Here is a 17,525-nt window from a genome sequence, read left to right as displayed (position 1 = left end):
TACAAGCGCGCGCTTCTGATTTATGATTGCTTATTTGTAAATAAGAAAATGTATATTTATTATCTTGGGTCTTCTTTGGAAAATCCCAATACTAACAAAAGAAGAAACAATTATTAGGCAGAAGCAAAATTGGCAAACATTGCAATTTTTTAAAGAAACTGTTGACTTGCAGATTACGAAAATACCGTCAAAATGACAATAATAAATCAAAATTGACTACACTCAGCATTTTTTAACCCCTTACTGACTTATTACTATACATCATTATAGTGACGTTAATTACTCATCTGATCATTCAGTGTAGATCTTACCTTTGTCCCTCAGAAAAAACAATCTGAGGCCACTATCTGCAGAACATGTAGTTTTTTGCTCAAAGAGAATTTAAAGAAAAATTACGAATTAGCAGAATAAATCTAAATCAAAAATTGGAAAATATTTATAAATTACTAGAAATTTTTTTTAGAACAGGGGGCAAACGGACAGGAGGCTCACCTGATGTTAAGTGATACCGCCGCCCATGGATACTCTCAATGCCAGAGGGCTCGCGAGTGCGTTGCTGGCCATTTAAGAATTGGTACGCTCTCTTCTTGAAGGACCCTAAGTCGAATTGGTTCGGGAATACTTCAGTCGGCAGCTGGTTCCACAAAGTGGTTGTGAGCGGTAAATACTGCCTTGAAAAACGCGCAGTTGTGGAGCCGTTCCACGACAAGAAAATCCACCCGTATCAACGTTGATACCGGCGGAATTTCTTATTCTGCCTCCACGTCCGATGATGAAACTCAGCTGCAGGTATTAATCCGAACAACTCCTCTGAACACTCTTCATGGTAAATACGGTAGATGCAGAGTGACCCCACATCTCCACGCAACGCCAAAGGATAAATGTCTATGATAATAAAAGCGTTTTGTTTTTTGTCTAAACTTACTTTATCTAATTTATTTTTTTATTTAACCAATTTCTGTAAAGTTGTGTAATGTAGTAGATCATTTTTGGAAAAATATGGTCATAAAGAAGTTTCACTTCTTAAAATATGTGTACACTAGTACGCGCATACTTTTTTTTATTATTGATTTACAAAAAACAAAAATAACTAACAAATTATGATAAAAATACGGACACAAATAAAAAAACAAATTTATAAAGATTAAAATTTATTCATGAGTTCTCTATGGCAATCATTCTCTAGACATTATAATTATTAATTTATTATTCTAATAGATAATAAATAAAAAATATTGTTGGTCGCTAACAATAATTACTTTAATACTTCAACGCCCCGTTTACATCCACAACGGATCGAAATTGCTTCCAGTCGATAGGATAGAAAAATGCGGGTTTCCTAATTTCTTATTATAATTATATAATAACTATCTATTTTAAAAGCCGCTCAGTATATACAACACAATTTATTTTCGATTTATTCTATGTAACTTATCTTAATCATTAATCACAATATTAGCCCGTTTTTCAAAGATTTTTCAAGTTTCAACTTTGAAATGTTACAGATTAACAAAAGGCAGACTAAATTCACTTTTAGTCTTGTCCATGAATCTTAGCTTGCCTCTAAAAAATGTCAAACGTCAATGTCGTTTGTAAGCCCTAGACAAAATAACTTAACAGCAAACGTGACCCTAATCAAATTAATAGAGACTTTGTGTGTGACAATTTACACATTTCTCATACCGTTTTTAATGTTGAGTTAAAGTTTTTAAAGTATGTAGTTACTTTTTTATACGTATAAAAAGTATAATAAATAAAATGTTCATGTGTAGTGTAATAAATCACAGTACTACTCTATGATATTTGAAATAAAGAAAGTAAATTTTTAATAGAACAGAAATAGTTGTTTAAAGATAATCTCGTTTATATTAAACGGGAATTGGATGAATATATTTTATCTATATTATTTATAGAATCTATCAAAACTTAGAAAATCACTATACGGGATTAGCCCGTATTCTAGAACGTTTATGAAACTTAAATCTAAATAAGCTGCCTTTTTTAACATGAAGACAATGACCAAGATAAGATTGTGACTTGAGATACGAATTAGAATACGGGCCATAGATCTTGATATTCTTCTATCGCTATGTACTTATATATTCAAGCAAACTGTACAACGTCATAAAATTATCCTATTCTATTAGCTAGTATGAGTTGACAATTTACATAAAATATCAAAAATCGTGAAAAACATGGTGTCACTTGTCTAGGTACTTGATTAATGAAGAGTGCATATTAAGAAAAATATAGGTACTGTTTAATATTATAAGATAAAAATATAATTTGCCGAGACGCAAATTTACTTGAATATAATTGCTTAAGATATAAAAATAAAATTGAAAAAGAAACATGGAATTGAATAAAAATGTATGTAAATCCAAACAATAAATAGTCAATTAATAAAAGCGCGCGAAACAACATGCGCCATGTTTTTCTTTTTAAACTCTTTACTTTTTGGCATTAAACTGAAGGATTCGATGTTATAAAAACGTCAAAAATAATAGGATTTTTCTATCAACTCATACTAAACATGGCAACAATATGCAGCTAACATTCTTGAATAAGTACCTATTCTATAACCCCACCACTTTTTAGGAATGTGTTCTTTGCTATTTCGAATAATTGAGCGGACATTTTGTCACTGGTTTCTTTAACCATTTTCGTAAAATGTCCTTCGGGGTTGCACAATAGTTTGTATGGATAGTCAAATTCAACAAGTCGTCCTGCGTCCATCACCATGACGCGGTCGGAGTCCATTATGGTATTAAGCCGATGAGCGACAGTTAATACTGTGCAGTCTGCGAACTTTTTCCTAATCGTCTTCTGTATGAATTCGTCGGTTCTAAAAAAAAATTACGTTAATGTTTTTGTGGCTTTGTTCCGTACTCATTTGAGTACTTACTACGCCAATAGATGGCGCTTTGCAAAATTTTTAAGTATGTCTGATCACGGTCTAGAGCGTTTCCTTAACAAAACAAGGCGAACGATAAATTTAAATATATAACTTCTAACTGCGAGCAAAAAAGCAAACAAGATGGAGTCTCGCTCTGATGTAGCGGGGGCTTATCTCGCCCAGCCCAAATGAGATATGATTTTGTTATATATGTACATCTTAATGTTTTAGTAAATAACGTGTAGACAAGAGAGAGTATGTAGACCATAAGTTTATTACGACTGTTGCATGCCTATTTTTATGATTCTGCGGCTTTTTATAATTAGTAACTCTGAATCACGGAAGGCTTAATACGCTCTTTTCTTGAATATGTCTGTAGATCTAACTTACTTTGGATCAACATTAGCTGTAGCCTCGTCGAGAACGAGAATTCTGTTCCCTCGCAAAATGGCTCGCGCGAGACAAACCAATTGTCTCTGACCGAGTGAGAAGTTCGATCCACCTTCTGACACCTTGAAGTCCAATGATGGGATTGCAGCTTTCAAGTCAACCTTAAATTGCAATTATATATTTGTTTTTTTATTAATGTTTTAATAAATATAAAAAAGAATGGTAAAATTATTACAGAAATTTCTGCAAGCATATACAATTGATACGATCACAAGTAGTATTACGATTCTATATTTTGAACAATTTTTATATGGGTGTACGGCATGGTACAATTCTTGGTCCAAATTTTCACCTTAGTTTCATACAGGAGTAAATGTGTTTATTGATAACCAAACGTGTAAGATTCTACATAGGTAATGAATTGTTGAAACCCAGTTAAGTAACCCAGCTCTTCCATAACAAACTTATTAGTGAATTTCATAACTTTTTTTATTTTCTTCATGTTGGTATTTTTTAAACTGATCATGTGTGTGTTAATTTTTTTTTCCAAAAAGCTTAACATACGCGTTACACTCGTGAGTGCATGAGTGTGTTAGTGAATGAGGGAGTGCATGAGTGTGTCACCTTTTCCGTTCTCTATTTAACTAAGACAGATAAAAACTTACAGCTTCCAAAGCCCTCCATAAATGCTCATCGTCATAGCAATTAAATGGATCCAAATTGTATCGAATCGTTGCCGAAAACAGAACTGGTTCTTGAGGGATGATAGAAATTTTAGATCGCAGCTCCTATAACAATTAATAATAACAAATGTTAAATAGTATATAGATACATTTTTAGATTGGTTTACAACAAGGTGCAATTCGTGGTCCCACTTTTCACCTAAGTTTCATAAAAGGGGATACATCAAATGATTCGCAGATTTGGCAGAGAGGAGAAATAGATAGTTTTAGATGAAAAACATATTATCTCCAAATTTTAACACTTCTTTTATTTATTGTTGGTAACACGCCGGGACAACTTATAAGTAACGCGGGGAAAGTGGTTTTGGTTCGTGTTAACCTTACCCACTTAAACCCTACATCCCCATCTATTCGCTATGAACGGGAAGCGCGCCTCTGTATTTGGATGTGCTTGCTATGATGAAGCAGGAGGGATCAACCCAAATAACTCTTCAGAACAGTCTCCATTACTCACTTTGTAGATTTTTTTATTACGAATACATAGTTGAAGGCTCTTTATCTAATTAGATATATATATATTTTAAGTATGAATACCTGCAGAGCTAAGTTTCCAGTATCCACGTCGTCGATTAGAATTTCCCCTTCAACAATCGCAAGGCGGAATAAAGATGATATCAGAGACGATTTTCCAGCACCCGTTCTTCCAACGATGCCCACCTGAAACGTTTTTTGTTATTGATTTATTATATGATCATGGCTACAAGTCTTTTGGCCTGAATAATAGACTACAACTACAGTGTATGCAAATGCGTTGGCTACAAATATGCCTGAGTCATTTTTAGTTATATTTCCATCAGAAATATGACCACGTTTAACTTGGCAAAGTTACCTTGTTAGATTATACAGATATTATATTATTGTAACAAAATATATTAGAATATTGCTGATGCGATGGAACCTTGTTACATTAAGAATGGACGGTTTAAAAAAGTCTAATTTACAAGAAAAGAAAATTTGAATAAATAATATTGCTGACTCAAGACTTCAAAAGTCGACGGTGTGTAGGCACACACTGATCAGCTATTACAAAATCAAAGGAACACGAAGCAGATATCTGAGGATCCGCCATAAAAGATAATGTATTTGCTTCTTTTGAATAACAGGCTAAGTGAACAATTGATCTTACCTTCCAACCGCTCTCTAGGACCAAATTCAAATTCTTCAGAATTGGCAAATCTTCGGGGGTGTATTTCATGAAACAATTTTTAAATTGAATACGGCCCCGTGATGGCCAGTCCTTTGGTGTTTCTTGTGCTGAAAATTGAATAAAAATATTCGTTAAATTTTAAGCTACATATTATTAGCAACTTTAATCCAAATCATCAATAGATTAGAGTGTTTATAGGTACGACGTTTTTGTACCACGCATTAAAAAAAAAACAGAAAAAGAGTGGTCCAATAAAAAAAAAACTTTTTAACTTAAACAAGTTCTTTATAGTTTGTTTGTATTTTTTATTAAAAATTAAACTTATTGTAATAAACAAAAGTTATCTTGAGTATTCATTTAATTTGTCTATAGTCTTCTACAATTGTTTTTTACTAATGGTCCGCACGGGTTGTGCATGGCATGTGGCCCGGGGTCAGAACAGGGAATCAGGTAATATAACCTTCTACAAATTATCAATTAAAAAAACTCACTTCCTTTGTCCCATTGTGGTTCCCTCTCGATATGCGTGTATTGTAGAATTCGCTCAACACTTGTCATCTGTGATATAACTTCAGCAGTCTGTCGGACACCAAATTGAAGCATTCCAGTGAGGATGAGGGTCTGTGATATCGCCAAACCCACGTTACCAGAGAATATAGTTTCTGAAAAAAAAAATTTCTCTCTTTGTAATATAGTATTGTATAGGCTCCAAAATTAGAATTTATATTATCCCTGATGAACATAGAATATTTCTAAAAAGGTAAGAGATCCCTATATTCGATAATGTATGTATGTGTATGCAACCAAGGTGTGAATATCAATAAAAAAATCCTTTATGCGGAAACTATTGACAATAGAGCAAAGTGTACATACTACAATTTTATAGAAGACATCAATATCTACAAAAAAGTCGATACTAAAATCATTAAACAATTTCACAAATAAAGACCGGTATTAATAGTAATATATTATTCTTAACAATACTTACTGCTGTCAATGACTAGGAACGCCACAATGACAATGGCCAAATAGATAACACAAATGAAATCCAACCAGAAGCCAAGGGTGACGCCACTCGCGAGATAACTACTCCATGTGGACGTGTGGATATCCTGGAAAGAATTTTAATAATAATCCCACTGGATACTTAGTATCTAGTTTGTCCCCCTAAATTTGGGGGGACACCCCAAGTTGGCATCACTGGTGCCACAGTAAACCTATACGTATAACTTGGCGCAGTTAGCGAACTCGCGGAGAGCACTCCATCTTTCATTAACGGAAATGATAAAAATAAACTAAAATGTTAATCTACAGCACGCGTCTTTTAAATAAGATTAAATAAGATTTGTATAAATTATTAAAAAATATTTTGGAATAGAATAAGTAGTAACTGTTATTAGTAGTAACTGTTATTAATAGTAATTGTTAATAGTAGTAACTGTTAAGGTTAATTTATTCTAATTAGTGGAATAGATAAATAAATAACACTGTTTCCAGTCAAGAAAAAGACTCGTTTTTGTCGTAGCCAGGACATTCTCTTATTCAAAAGGATTTTTCCTTTTCAACATACTAGACTCGTGATAAATGGTCTTTTGTTATTCCATTTGCTTACCTGGAACCGATCGAATTCTTGTATCAACCTTTGTTGAGCGCCTGATGACCTGATAGTACTGATTCCGTTTAGGGTGGCTGACATATGAGAGAATACAGGACTGCGAGCTGAGAAGGGAAACAAAATATATTATAATGAGTGAAGAAAATTAATAATTGTTATTAATATTAGTAGCTAGTATTGAGGTCAAATTTCTCTCAGAAACACCATATTATCTGTATTTAAAAAGGAAAGATTTGTATGTAAGTATGTTTGTATTAAAACAGGCTTTAATTGCAAGTAAAACATAAAGTACTCTACTGAATAAACGCAAGGTGCAAAAAAATGCTAATTAAATTTGTTTCTGTTCTGAAAACTATTGATTATAGAAGAAAAAAAGTTCCATGATGTTAAAGAACAAACAACAAATGTTTAAAATGCATGTTCCGAAGCCCGGACGAAGCACTAGTTTTGCCTAGATTGCCTAACATCAGAAATATAATACTTGAGGTTTTAATGCGGTCCTAGTTTCATCAAAAACGGTTCAGTGATTTAAGATATAGGCACATATTTCTGGCACTTACTTATATTATATCATCAATACTCAGAGTATAATTTTAAAAAGCTATCTGTTTTACTAATACAGTCTAGAAAAGGAAGTTTATAATTCAAATACTTATTAGTTCACTTACTTGTCCCTTCCAATCGCTTAATAGACTGCGCCGACTTCAAATATATTTGCAGAATAGTATAGAAGAGAAGAAGGATGATTGTGGTCGGCAGAAGCGTCCAGACCAGTGCAGCAGCATTCAAAGCCAATATGCTGAACATCACGAGGTAGATTTGAATGCACTCCAAAAGGAAACGTGGTAACAACTCGTCCAAAGCACCGATGTCTTTTGAGAAACGGTTGAGGATTCGTCCTGAAATAAAGGGAAATTAATAAAAATATGAGCAAAACTGGGCTCTCTCATCCCTGATGTCGATTCCCAGGTGTGCAGAAATGGTCTTTCTATGTGGGCATTTAATACGGTACGATAAAGGCATCGTGAGGAAACCGGCTTGTCTTAGACCCAAAAAACGGAGGCGTCTGTCAGGCACAGGATACAGGTACACAAACCTGAGACCATGAGACAAATACTGATTTATATGTAATTAGCGTGGTTCGAATCCAAAACCTCAGGGTAGTGATATATACCCTGAGGTTTTGGATTGGACCCCACAATATACGCATTTCACTCTAATACTAATTTAAAATGATCAAGATAAATCAATAATTACTAGTACAATGTAAAATGTAAATAAAAAACTAGGTTATTATGAAAATTCGTAAATATCCGGCTCGAAGGACCAAAACGTAAAGGGCATCCGTTAAGCAAAATAATGAACTGCTTGATGGTAATAATAAATGCTTGGTGAATGGATGTAGGTGACTGGATATTCTTGGTCTTAACTACCAAGCGATTGCAGTCTCGTCGTTTGCAATAGAAATGCCGGCAAGGTATTCAGTAAAGCGGGAGTGTAATTGAAAATACCTGATGAATTCGTGTCAAAGAATCGCATGACACCACGCAGCATGGAATGGAACATGTCGTTGTGAAGGTTTCTTGATGATGTCATGCATACTTTGAAGAACATGAACGCTCTGGCCGTTATGAAGAAGATGCAGCAGATTATCAATGCCGTGTAAATATATAGATACTGTGAGGTGTCCAAGGGTCCGATGTAGGCGTGGATGTCCAAATCTGAAATTTTAAAAATTATTTTCTAACATTTTCACAGTTTTTCAGTTACATGGGCGGATTGTGTTTGCGTGAGTTTTAATTAAATGAATAGGACCTTGTATCTATGAAAAATTGTCTTTCGTGATGATGGTGTCATGGTCTAATTCTTGAAAATATTAGTACTTGATAAAATTCGGTGACTGTTAACTGTTTTAAAATACTTGTGGTGTTGTTATATTATATTTTAATTTAGATACAATGTGTCAGACGACATTTAACATCTGTTAGTTTGACGTCCGTCATGCACCATTGTTTAGACGTTTAGAACACTATTAAGATTTACTAATACATGAATTCATCATTTTACTTTTTACTTTGATTTTATTAAATAATAATGACATTGGCAGCTGACACTAACTACTATGAAATAGTCGTTTATCTGGACATCTAGTAATCAAATAAACACAAATATAAACGGCTATAAAGTATGAATAAAAAAATTACTCACTTGGTTCCGCTTCGATTCCTGTAAAATAACTCGTGAAGGTAAAGGTGCTGTTTGGTGGTACCACGACGGTGCTGTAATCATTGGTGCCGTTCGACTCTCTTTCTTTCTGGCGCGTCACTTCGTTTGTCCTATAAATATTTTCTTCATGTTAGTCACAATAAAGAGGGCGCAGTCTCCGTTGTGTATAACAATTTTTTTTTTCAAAAATTGACGTTTCGAGAGCTTTACAATAGTCTGACAGCCCTCAAGTTGACAGACATCATTATCGTAAAGTATTTTCCGTAAGGCGCTAGATCGAATCTTCTAGATTAAATCTCCATAAAATAATAAGTTAAATAAGTATGATATGAAATCTCGTCAGATATCGAGTGCTATTTAACAAGTATCAAAAAGCATTTCAGATCATTAATTAGTGAATATAGTAGTACCTTTACAATTTTTTTTAAACTCCGTTAATGCTTTGAAAATTCTAATTAAACTTTCATAATTTTAAGAAACCACCAAAACGCTTCTCTAGACAAGATGGCGTCGCGTCGTATCATGTGTGTTTTTACCAAACTATTTATTAACTTCATTTTTTATTTCAGATTATGTTTACAATAAATTGAAAATTTATTGCAATGAAAAACAATCTTCGATTAAATTAACGTCCTGGTCAAAAACTCAAAAAAAAAGGCGAAATTAACGTGTTTTAGGATCTGACAGATCGTTCATTCGACTAACCGTTTGTGTCACATGACTGACGTAAAACAATCAATATTCTTGTCGATGTTTTTGAAAAATGATAATATGTATTAGGTAGTAGGGTAAAGTTAGGTGCATATGCAGAGACCGATCGAGAGTTCTGACCGCCCTAGGCTGTTTATCGGGATGCACCCTTTTATTTTAATTTTTTTTCCAAAAAAAACACATTCTGTGTACATAAACGAGAGCGCTGTAAGTTTTTGCTGGCGGAGTGTGGAGTGCAAGTAACTTTTAACTCTGTTTGGTGCTGAAAAAGACCTTTGCAGCTGCAGTTGGTAGTACTCATCTTTTTTGGTAAAGATGACTTTTTTTTGACTCTTCTTCTAATTTGGATACTAAAATCTCCCATCTGCTTGCAGATCCAGTTCACAGTTCATTTAGTGTTTTGTCTCGGTCTAGTCAACTATCTGCAAGAGCTGATGCATCGTCGTCGCGGCCTAGGCTGCAGTCTACTTAGCCTAAGGGTTAATCAGGCCCTGTGTATATATGTATTACTAGTAGTAAACACTTACCAAACTGTCACCCAGTAGTCGCAGAGAGTTGCCGATAATTGACCAATCAGCAGAAGAACAACCATGAAGAGCAGTCTGCCTGTTTTGCCACCAGCTCGAAGGTATGCCCCATACACATGCCAACCCATCGAACCAGATTCTCTTTCTTCCTCTTCCATCTCTTGTGCTGGCACTTCGGTGGTAGACTCAGCCAAAGATGGCCGCCTTGTTGTTGATAACTAAAGGGAAACATAAAATAATACATACATATATCTGATATTATATTAATTAAACAGTGCGATGGGAATAGTGGAAAGAATATTTGAGTAATAATAAAGTTACATATATATATGGAAACGTTAACCATTTGTTAGAAATCATCGCGCTCTTGAAGCCATTAAGTTTTTAGCCACATTCATAAATTGTAACAACATAATTGTTTCCGATAATGTCCAATAGCTCCTATATACACTATAGTTTTAAGAATCCTCAAATTATATAAAATAAAATCAAACAACTATGGAAATCGGCTGGACATACCATATTAGGAGCAAAATTGTAACACTATGGCAAAGGGGTATGCAAGAAAAATAGGTAGGCAATTTAAAATGTGAGCCGATGAAGACGTCATGAAACTGTCTGGAAAGACTAAACCCTGGACGATATTAGTGTACAATAAAGGAAAATAGAGGATAACTGGGGAGGCATACAACCGTCGATACACGGAATCGCTCATAGTAGCTTAAAAAAACCAATAGTTATAATGTATACAGGGCGTCCCACGGCGATGCCACACGGAGGGAAAGTACCTTAAATATTAATGATAGGATATTTTACTGAAAGAAGACATCGTTTAATTTTTAATAATAAGTAGAACTGCATTCACAGATTTTTTAAAAATTTCCTATCTCAACCGGGAATCGAACCCGCCAAATGTGACAGTAAAATTACATGTATTTTATAATAGCGTTTGAATGGGCTACTCATAAGCATTATTTTTTCCTTTGTAACCTAGCATATTAAATGAAACTAAAAACATAAAATTTTACATTTTATTAAAAAAAAACTTATCAAATGCTCAAAATGTGATCCGTTCTGTTGTATACAAATTCTCACTCTTTTAATAATTTCTCTCCCTCTCGATTTACTTATTTTTGCATGGTGGATGTTTGAAATAATACGTCTAAGTTCATTTTGTAACTCCTGCACACTGTTGTACCGGTTCCTGTAAACTAATTTTTTTTTTTTAATGAACATTTTCCTTCCTGGATCGGCACTTTTGGACAAATTAGATGGCCACCGAGATCCCCAGATCTAACCCCACTTGATTTTTTTTATGGGGTTATGTAAAATATTTAGTTTACAGGAACCGGTACAACAGTGTGCAGGTGCAAAATGAACTTAGACGTATTATTTCAAACATCCACCATGCAAAAATAAGTAAATCGACAGGGAGAGAAATTATTAAAAGAGTGAGAATTTGTATACAACAGAACGGATCACATTTTGAGCATTTGATAATTTTTTTTTTTTTAATAAAATGTAAAATTTTATGTTTTTAGTTTCATTTAATATGCTAGGTTACTAAGGAAAAAATAATGCTTATGAGTAGCCCATTCAAACGCTATTATAAAATACATGTAATTTTACTGTCACATTTGGCGGGTTCGATTCCCGGTTGAGGTAGAAATTTTTTTAAAAATCTGTGAATGCAGTTCTACTTATTATTAAAAATTAAACGATGTCTTCTTTCAGTAAAATATCCTATCATTAATATTTAAGGTACTTTCCCTCCGTGTGGCATCGCCGTGGGACGCCCTGTATAATTAATTAATTTGCAATATGGATGCGTTTGACAAATTCAAAAATTCATGGATGTATGATAGACTGAACATAGTAGAATAAAATTGGGACGGCTAATGGCGATAAACTTGCTCGTATATACATAATATTAACATTAAGTTTCTCATGTAAATAAATAAAATGTAATGAGAATAGTATTGTCTTTTATTTACATAACTTTTACACATTTAAAGAAAAACACTTTTTTAACGGATTATAGATATGTATTATTATATTTAAACTTATAATTATTTGTACATAATTTAAAATTTAAACCGACGTTTCGCGTGCTTTACAGCGTGCGTGGTCACGGTGACTGAAGACAGAGGTGTTAAATGTCAAAAAGTATTACAGCTGCAGAAAATGTTGTGTTATCTGTATTTATTTCCCCGGAGTTAACCGGCAGTGAACCTCTAATACCACCTGTTAATTCCTGTGCACTAGAATCCCACAGGCGTATAGTAATATAAGTAACGGAGTGTAGTAGTAGTAGAAGAGTCATAATAATTAAATGAAGACATACCCTGGCCGAAGTCCTTCGGGACATCGGTGGCGGCTTCTCCACTTCCGGCTTATCATCTTCTTGGACAGAGGACAGCAATTTCGCGAAATCTTTTCCAGAGTGCATTAGTTCACCATATGTCCCCTTTGCATCAATAGTTCCCTTAAAGAAGATGTTTTTATGTTATGATTGTTCTAATAGATTTGATCACACTCGTATGGTAATTAAAGATGTCGCGGACATTTCTTATTCAGAGTTGAGACGGCGTAAACCTTATTATTAGTCATGAGTTCGCTCTAAGTTTCGAATCTGTGAGAGATATTCAGCTTAGTGTGGCTGTCAAAGCGAATCGAATTGGCGAACCTCCTCAACAAACAACAAAACCATCCATCATACATTTTACACATACATAGACTAGACATTCTCATAATATAGTCACTTATATATATATATTCTACTGTACGTGTGTATGTCACTGAACTCCTATTAAACTATGTAGACCGATTTGAATGAATGTTTTTGTATGCGTTTGGCACCCTGGATGGTGTAAATTCACAAATCAGCCCGGCATGTAAAGTGTGTATAGGACAACCTCTGTCAGATAGAGGTATATAAATAAAGAAAATCCAATGGTGCTAGAACCCTAAATAATGTCATCTTAAGACTGCGTCAGTTTCTTTTATAATTAAAATGTGCAATACAATATACAATAATTTTATGTTTATTAACACATGATTAAGTGCCATCTAGCGGCACCATGTGTGTGTGTAAAAACATTTTGTACTAAATTTAGTAAATAATGTATCACAAAACACCTCATATCTAAAAATGTAATTTATTTTCGTTTTTGTCTTTCAACTTTCAGAGCGATTTCTTTTTGTTTCCGTCTTTATCATTAAATAATATCGATTTTTGTGTTAACTTTTCCAAGAATATTCTTAAGTAGCACTCCAACTCAAGTATTTGATACTCACATTATTCATAATGACGATGTAGTCGGCAGCTTTGAGATAATGCAGCTGATGAGTAACCAGAATTCTAGTGGTGTGTCGAAGGTAGCCATTGATGCATTCGTCGAATAACTGACGGCCAACGTGAGCATCGACAGCTGAAAGCGGGTCATCTAGGAGATAGATGTCAGCCTGTGAACATAGACAATTACAAATATATTTAATACATAAATAATACATTTATTATACAATAAAGCGAGCGAATTTAAATTAATAATAAATATTTTACTTGCAAAGATAGTGATACAAATTGACTAATTATAAAAAATCGCACAATTAGCCAATATTGGCATGCAAATGTTATTATAATAAGAACAGTTAAAAAAAATCAGCGGCGCTACAACCTCTTTAGGTCCTGGCCTCAGATTTCTGCATCTGTTTCATGATCATTTTTAAATCTAGGTAATAGGCAAGTTGGTGATCAGCCTCCAGTGCCTGACACACGTCGTCGACTTTTTGGGTCTAAGACATGTCGGTTTCCACACCATGTTTTCCTTCACCGTTCGAGCAAATGTTAAATGCGCATATAGAAAGAAAGTCCATTGGTGCACAGCCCGGGATCGAACCTACGACCTCAGGACCACTACTGCTCTCAATAAGTTATTAAAAATTTTTGTAAAAATTGTTTTTAATTCTATCTCATTGATTTAATACTCTCTCACGATAGGGGTTTGCTTTTTTTAAACTAACACAAGAAACATGTAGAGACATCTTCAATCTATGCCTACAAATCACTGGTATGTAACGCGCTAATAAAGTATTCTACTAGTAAAATATTCTAGTAGGAGAATGAGAACATCATTTCTCCTCCTTCTTAATTAAAACCAAATACTGCAACAGCATCAAGATGACGTTGAATCTGATATTTTGATGTCGTCATCTTTGATATCCTGAAGGAAAATGTAATCTTCATTCTTCAACATTTATCAAGTGGCGTTTCCATTTATGAATCCTGGTCTTAGGACTAAGTACGTTTATCATCAAGGACTTCATATCTATTCACAAAAGATTTAATATCCAATTGCCTGGAAGTAAAAAGGTTAAGCAGAAATATGCATGTATTACTTGTCTATAAACAGCCCTGGCCAAGTTGATACGAGCTCGTTGTCCTCCAGACAGAGAGGCACCCCTCTCCCCAACCAGGGTCTGGTCTCCATGAGGGAACTGTTGGAAGTCTTTCTGAAGAGCACACACTCGTACCACCTGGAAAAACGCCAAAAAAATTATAAATAAAAGTCGGGAGTTAATAAAGAAAAAAATAATACATTTATTTTAGACAATGTACCTCTTTATATTTTTTCGCATTGTAGGGTAGTCCAAACAAAATGTTTTGTCGGACGGTAGCAACAAACAACCAAGGCTCCTGGCAGGCATACGATAGAGGACCCGAAAGGAACACGCGACCACTGGTTGAACGTAATTCATTTAGCAGCAGTTGTAGGATGGAACTCTGAAAGAAGAATAGTAATAGCAGAATGGACGCCAACTTTCTGAGTACTTGGAATTGGGTTGTAATTCATTGTATCTGAACAATCTTGGGCAATTTGTGAAAGCATCGCAGATCGCAGTCAAGACAGATTGGATCAGGCTTTGTAATAAAATCTTGTCCATCTTTCAAATAGGACGATGACTTCCAAAGAAGAGAAGACGAAGGAGAACGATTTAGCCAGACAAGCCTAAAACCTAGGGATCCAATTGATTCTAGTAGACTCTTCTAGACTTCAAATCTTACATTATGAAATATTATGAAGATACATTTGGATTACAACTCTCTCACCTTTCCAGCTCCAACAGCACCGATGATGGCGCACAGTTTTCCTTTAGGGATGCTTATGTTGATGTTTCGTAATGTTACAGTGTCTTCTATCCAATTTGCGGAGACGTCTTGCATCTCTATACCGATATCCGAATTAGCTGGCACCAGGCTTGATTGAGTCATCAGTCCCCTCTCATTGCAATCAAAACCTGTTGGAAACACAGCATAAGCTTAAAAGAAATTTGCGAGGAGATTGATGATTGACTCTACAAGTAAACAGTTGGCTGGCCAATATTTTAAATTCTAGGCTCCCAGGAATTTTGAGATACATTTTAAAAGTACGAAAAGCATATGCCTCATTCGAGAGAAATAGCAAGAAGCCCTTTTTTATGTAACAGCACCTACGGGCTCATCTCAGATTTAGTGCCTGATGGACACCCACATTGCTAGAAGGTACGCAAGTGGGTTGCCCGGCTTTTAAGAACAGGTACATTCTTTTCTTGAAGGACCCTAAGTCAAATTGGTTTTAAAATATTTCAGTGGGTAGCTGGTTCCACTTAGTGGTTGTGCGCGGCAATAAATGCTCAGTTGTGGAACGACGGACGTCGAGGTGATGCGGGTATAATTTCGTATTCTGCCTTGACGTCCGATGATGAAACTCAGCTTCATGGGAAATGTGGTAGAAGATGCAGTGAGAGGCGAGACTGACAAGTTTGTCACTAGATGGCGCTTTTATCAACTTACCTGGATTATAAATGCCATCTTCGTCAATTTTCTTGAACGTGTTCGCGCATAAATCCAGTTCACTCAGCGTTTTCATTTTCTTGTTTTCCACCTTTTGGACTAGTTTCGCGATATCCACTCCCGCAACGCTACGTAAATCTTCTCTTTCATCTGTTATTGTATCAATGATTATATATTTTTTTCTTAGATATTATATTATCTGTTATTAGTATGTCAAAGCCTGCGTCATCATTAGCATAGAAATAGAAAAGAGGTTATATAATATGTAAAATTTAATAATTGATTTGTTATTTATATGAATGTACAATAAAATAGTAAATTGCTATAGAATTGGTATGTTTGTTAGTCATTTATAGAGATTACGTCAATTGAATTAAAATAAACAATTTTTAATTTTTAATCGTACAGTTGTCATGATTCTTTTTACGTGTCAAATGTCAAATTAATATTTAATAATGATATAACGTCGTAGAATTAATTCTACGTATTTGTGTACTAGTGTATTTAAACAGTCGAGAAGTCACCTTCTTATGGCGCGCTGCGAAATGCGAATGTCATAAGTCATTAATTGTCACATTGACATTACTGTCGAGAAAGACAATCAAGAACTGATTTGCAATAAAAAAATACAAAAACAATATATATAAAAACAATATATTCGTTAATATGAGACTGTAAAAAAAAAGATTAACTTGAAACATTTAAACATTTGTAGAATTTTTATGTAGCTTCATATATTTAAATTTATTACTGTGATGTTCTTAATTTTGAATTACAAATACCTACCATTTGAATGCAAGACTTTGTCAATTGTTAAGTGAATTTGAATTAGAATTCGTTGAATTATGACAGTCACCATTTTGCGTAATTAAGTCGGCCCATAGAGCTGTCATTGTCATACAAATAAATCATGTAAGGTTTAGTAGGTTAGGTTAGGTTAATGCCACATGCAAAGCCATTATATCGTAATAATTAGAATTAATCTAAAAGGGTTAGTAAGATTTACAGTAAGACTTACAGTAATATTAAAAAGTTAAATTATTTCACATTTCATCCATTTTAATTCCCCAAATAGGATAATAAGATTCCTCCACCTACATACATCAATTAGAATTACAGATACAAAATACCCATTATAATCTATGTTAATCAGTGACATTAGTAACACGACAGCTGTAATCTATCTGTGGACGTTTCACAAGACTCAAAACCAGAACAATTTAGAATGTCAAAATCGTACCCAATAATAAAAGATCTTCTATTCGTCGAATGGAGGTATAAGACTCCAGTAACATTGATAAGCTTTGAGGCAACATGATAGCTACTGAACTTTGAAGGATGTTGAACATTTGTGCCAACGGGAAAGCCTGTGAAAGCCACAACGTCATTATATACCTTCTTTGAAGTATATTTGATTAAGCAACAATTGACCGTGTG

At 34.3% G+C, this 17,525-nt stretch overlaps 1 protein-coding gene across 2 annotated transcripts in view; it reads right to left on the bottom strand.

The window, feature by feature from the left end:
* Positions 1-1,134: 1,134 nt before the first annotated feature.
* LOC110999302 (ATP-binding cassette sub-family C member 4) overlaps positions 1,135-17,525 on the bottom strand; it is a 55,896-nt gene continuing 39,505 nt past the window's right edge. Inside the window, exons 7-25 of one of the 2 annotated variants that reach the window (XM_022268305.2) lie at positions 17,329-17,455; positions 16,089-16,238; positions 15,366-15,553; positions 14,874-15,038; positions 14,654-14,791; positions 13,553-13,720; positions 12,600-12,740; positions 10,256-10,473; positions 9,000-9,127; positions 8,303-8,512; positions 7,460-7,690; positions 6,789-6,895; positions 6,165-6,288; positions 5,668-5,838; positions 5,156-5,283; positions 4,564-4,686; positions 3,952-4,074; positions 3,287-3,447; positions 1,135-2,845 (exon numbers count right to left, since the gene is read on the bottom strand). In XM_022268305.2, coding sequence (XP_022123997.1) covers positions 2,572-2,845; positions 3,287-3,447; positions 3,952-4,074; positions 4,564-4,686; positions 5,156-5,283; positions 5,668-5,838; positions 6,165-6,288; positions 6,789-6,895; positions 7,460-7,690; positions 8,303-8,512; positions 9,000-9,127; positions 10,256-10,473; positions 12,600-12,740; positions 13,553-13,720; positions 14,654-14,791; positions 14,874-15,038; positions 15,366-15,553; positions 16,089-16,238; positions 17,329-17,455 — 3,075 coding nt within the window. In that variant the 3' untranslated portion in view covers positions 1,135-2,571. The remainder of the gene's footprint in view (positions 2,846-3,286; positions 3,448-3,951; positions 4,075-4,563; positions 4,687-5,155; positions 5,284-5,667; positions 5,839-6,164; positions 6,289-6,788; positions 6,896-7,459; positions 7,691-8,302; positions 8,513-8,999; positions 9,128-10,255; positions 10,474-12,599; positions 12,741-13,552; positions 13,721-14,653; positions 14,792-14,873; positions 15,039-15,365; positions 15,554-16,088; positions 16,239-17,328; positions 17,456-17,525) is intronic. The other variant, XM_022268304.2, reaches the window with a different exon arrangement.

Source organism: Pieris rapae, chromosome 23, assembly GCF_905147795.1.
Source record: "Pieris rapae chromosome 23, ilPieRapa1.1, whole genome shotgun sequence".
Classification (NCBI taxonomy): Eukaryota; Metazoa; Arthropoda; class Insecta; order Lepidoptera; family Pieridae; genus Pieris; species Pieris rapae.
The sequence above is the reverse complement of the archived record's forward strand: the minus strand, read 5'-3'. Positions and strand labels throughout refer to the sequence as shown.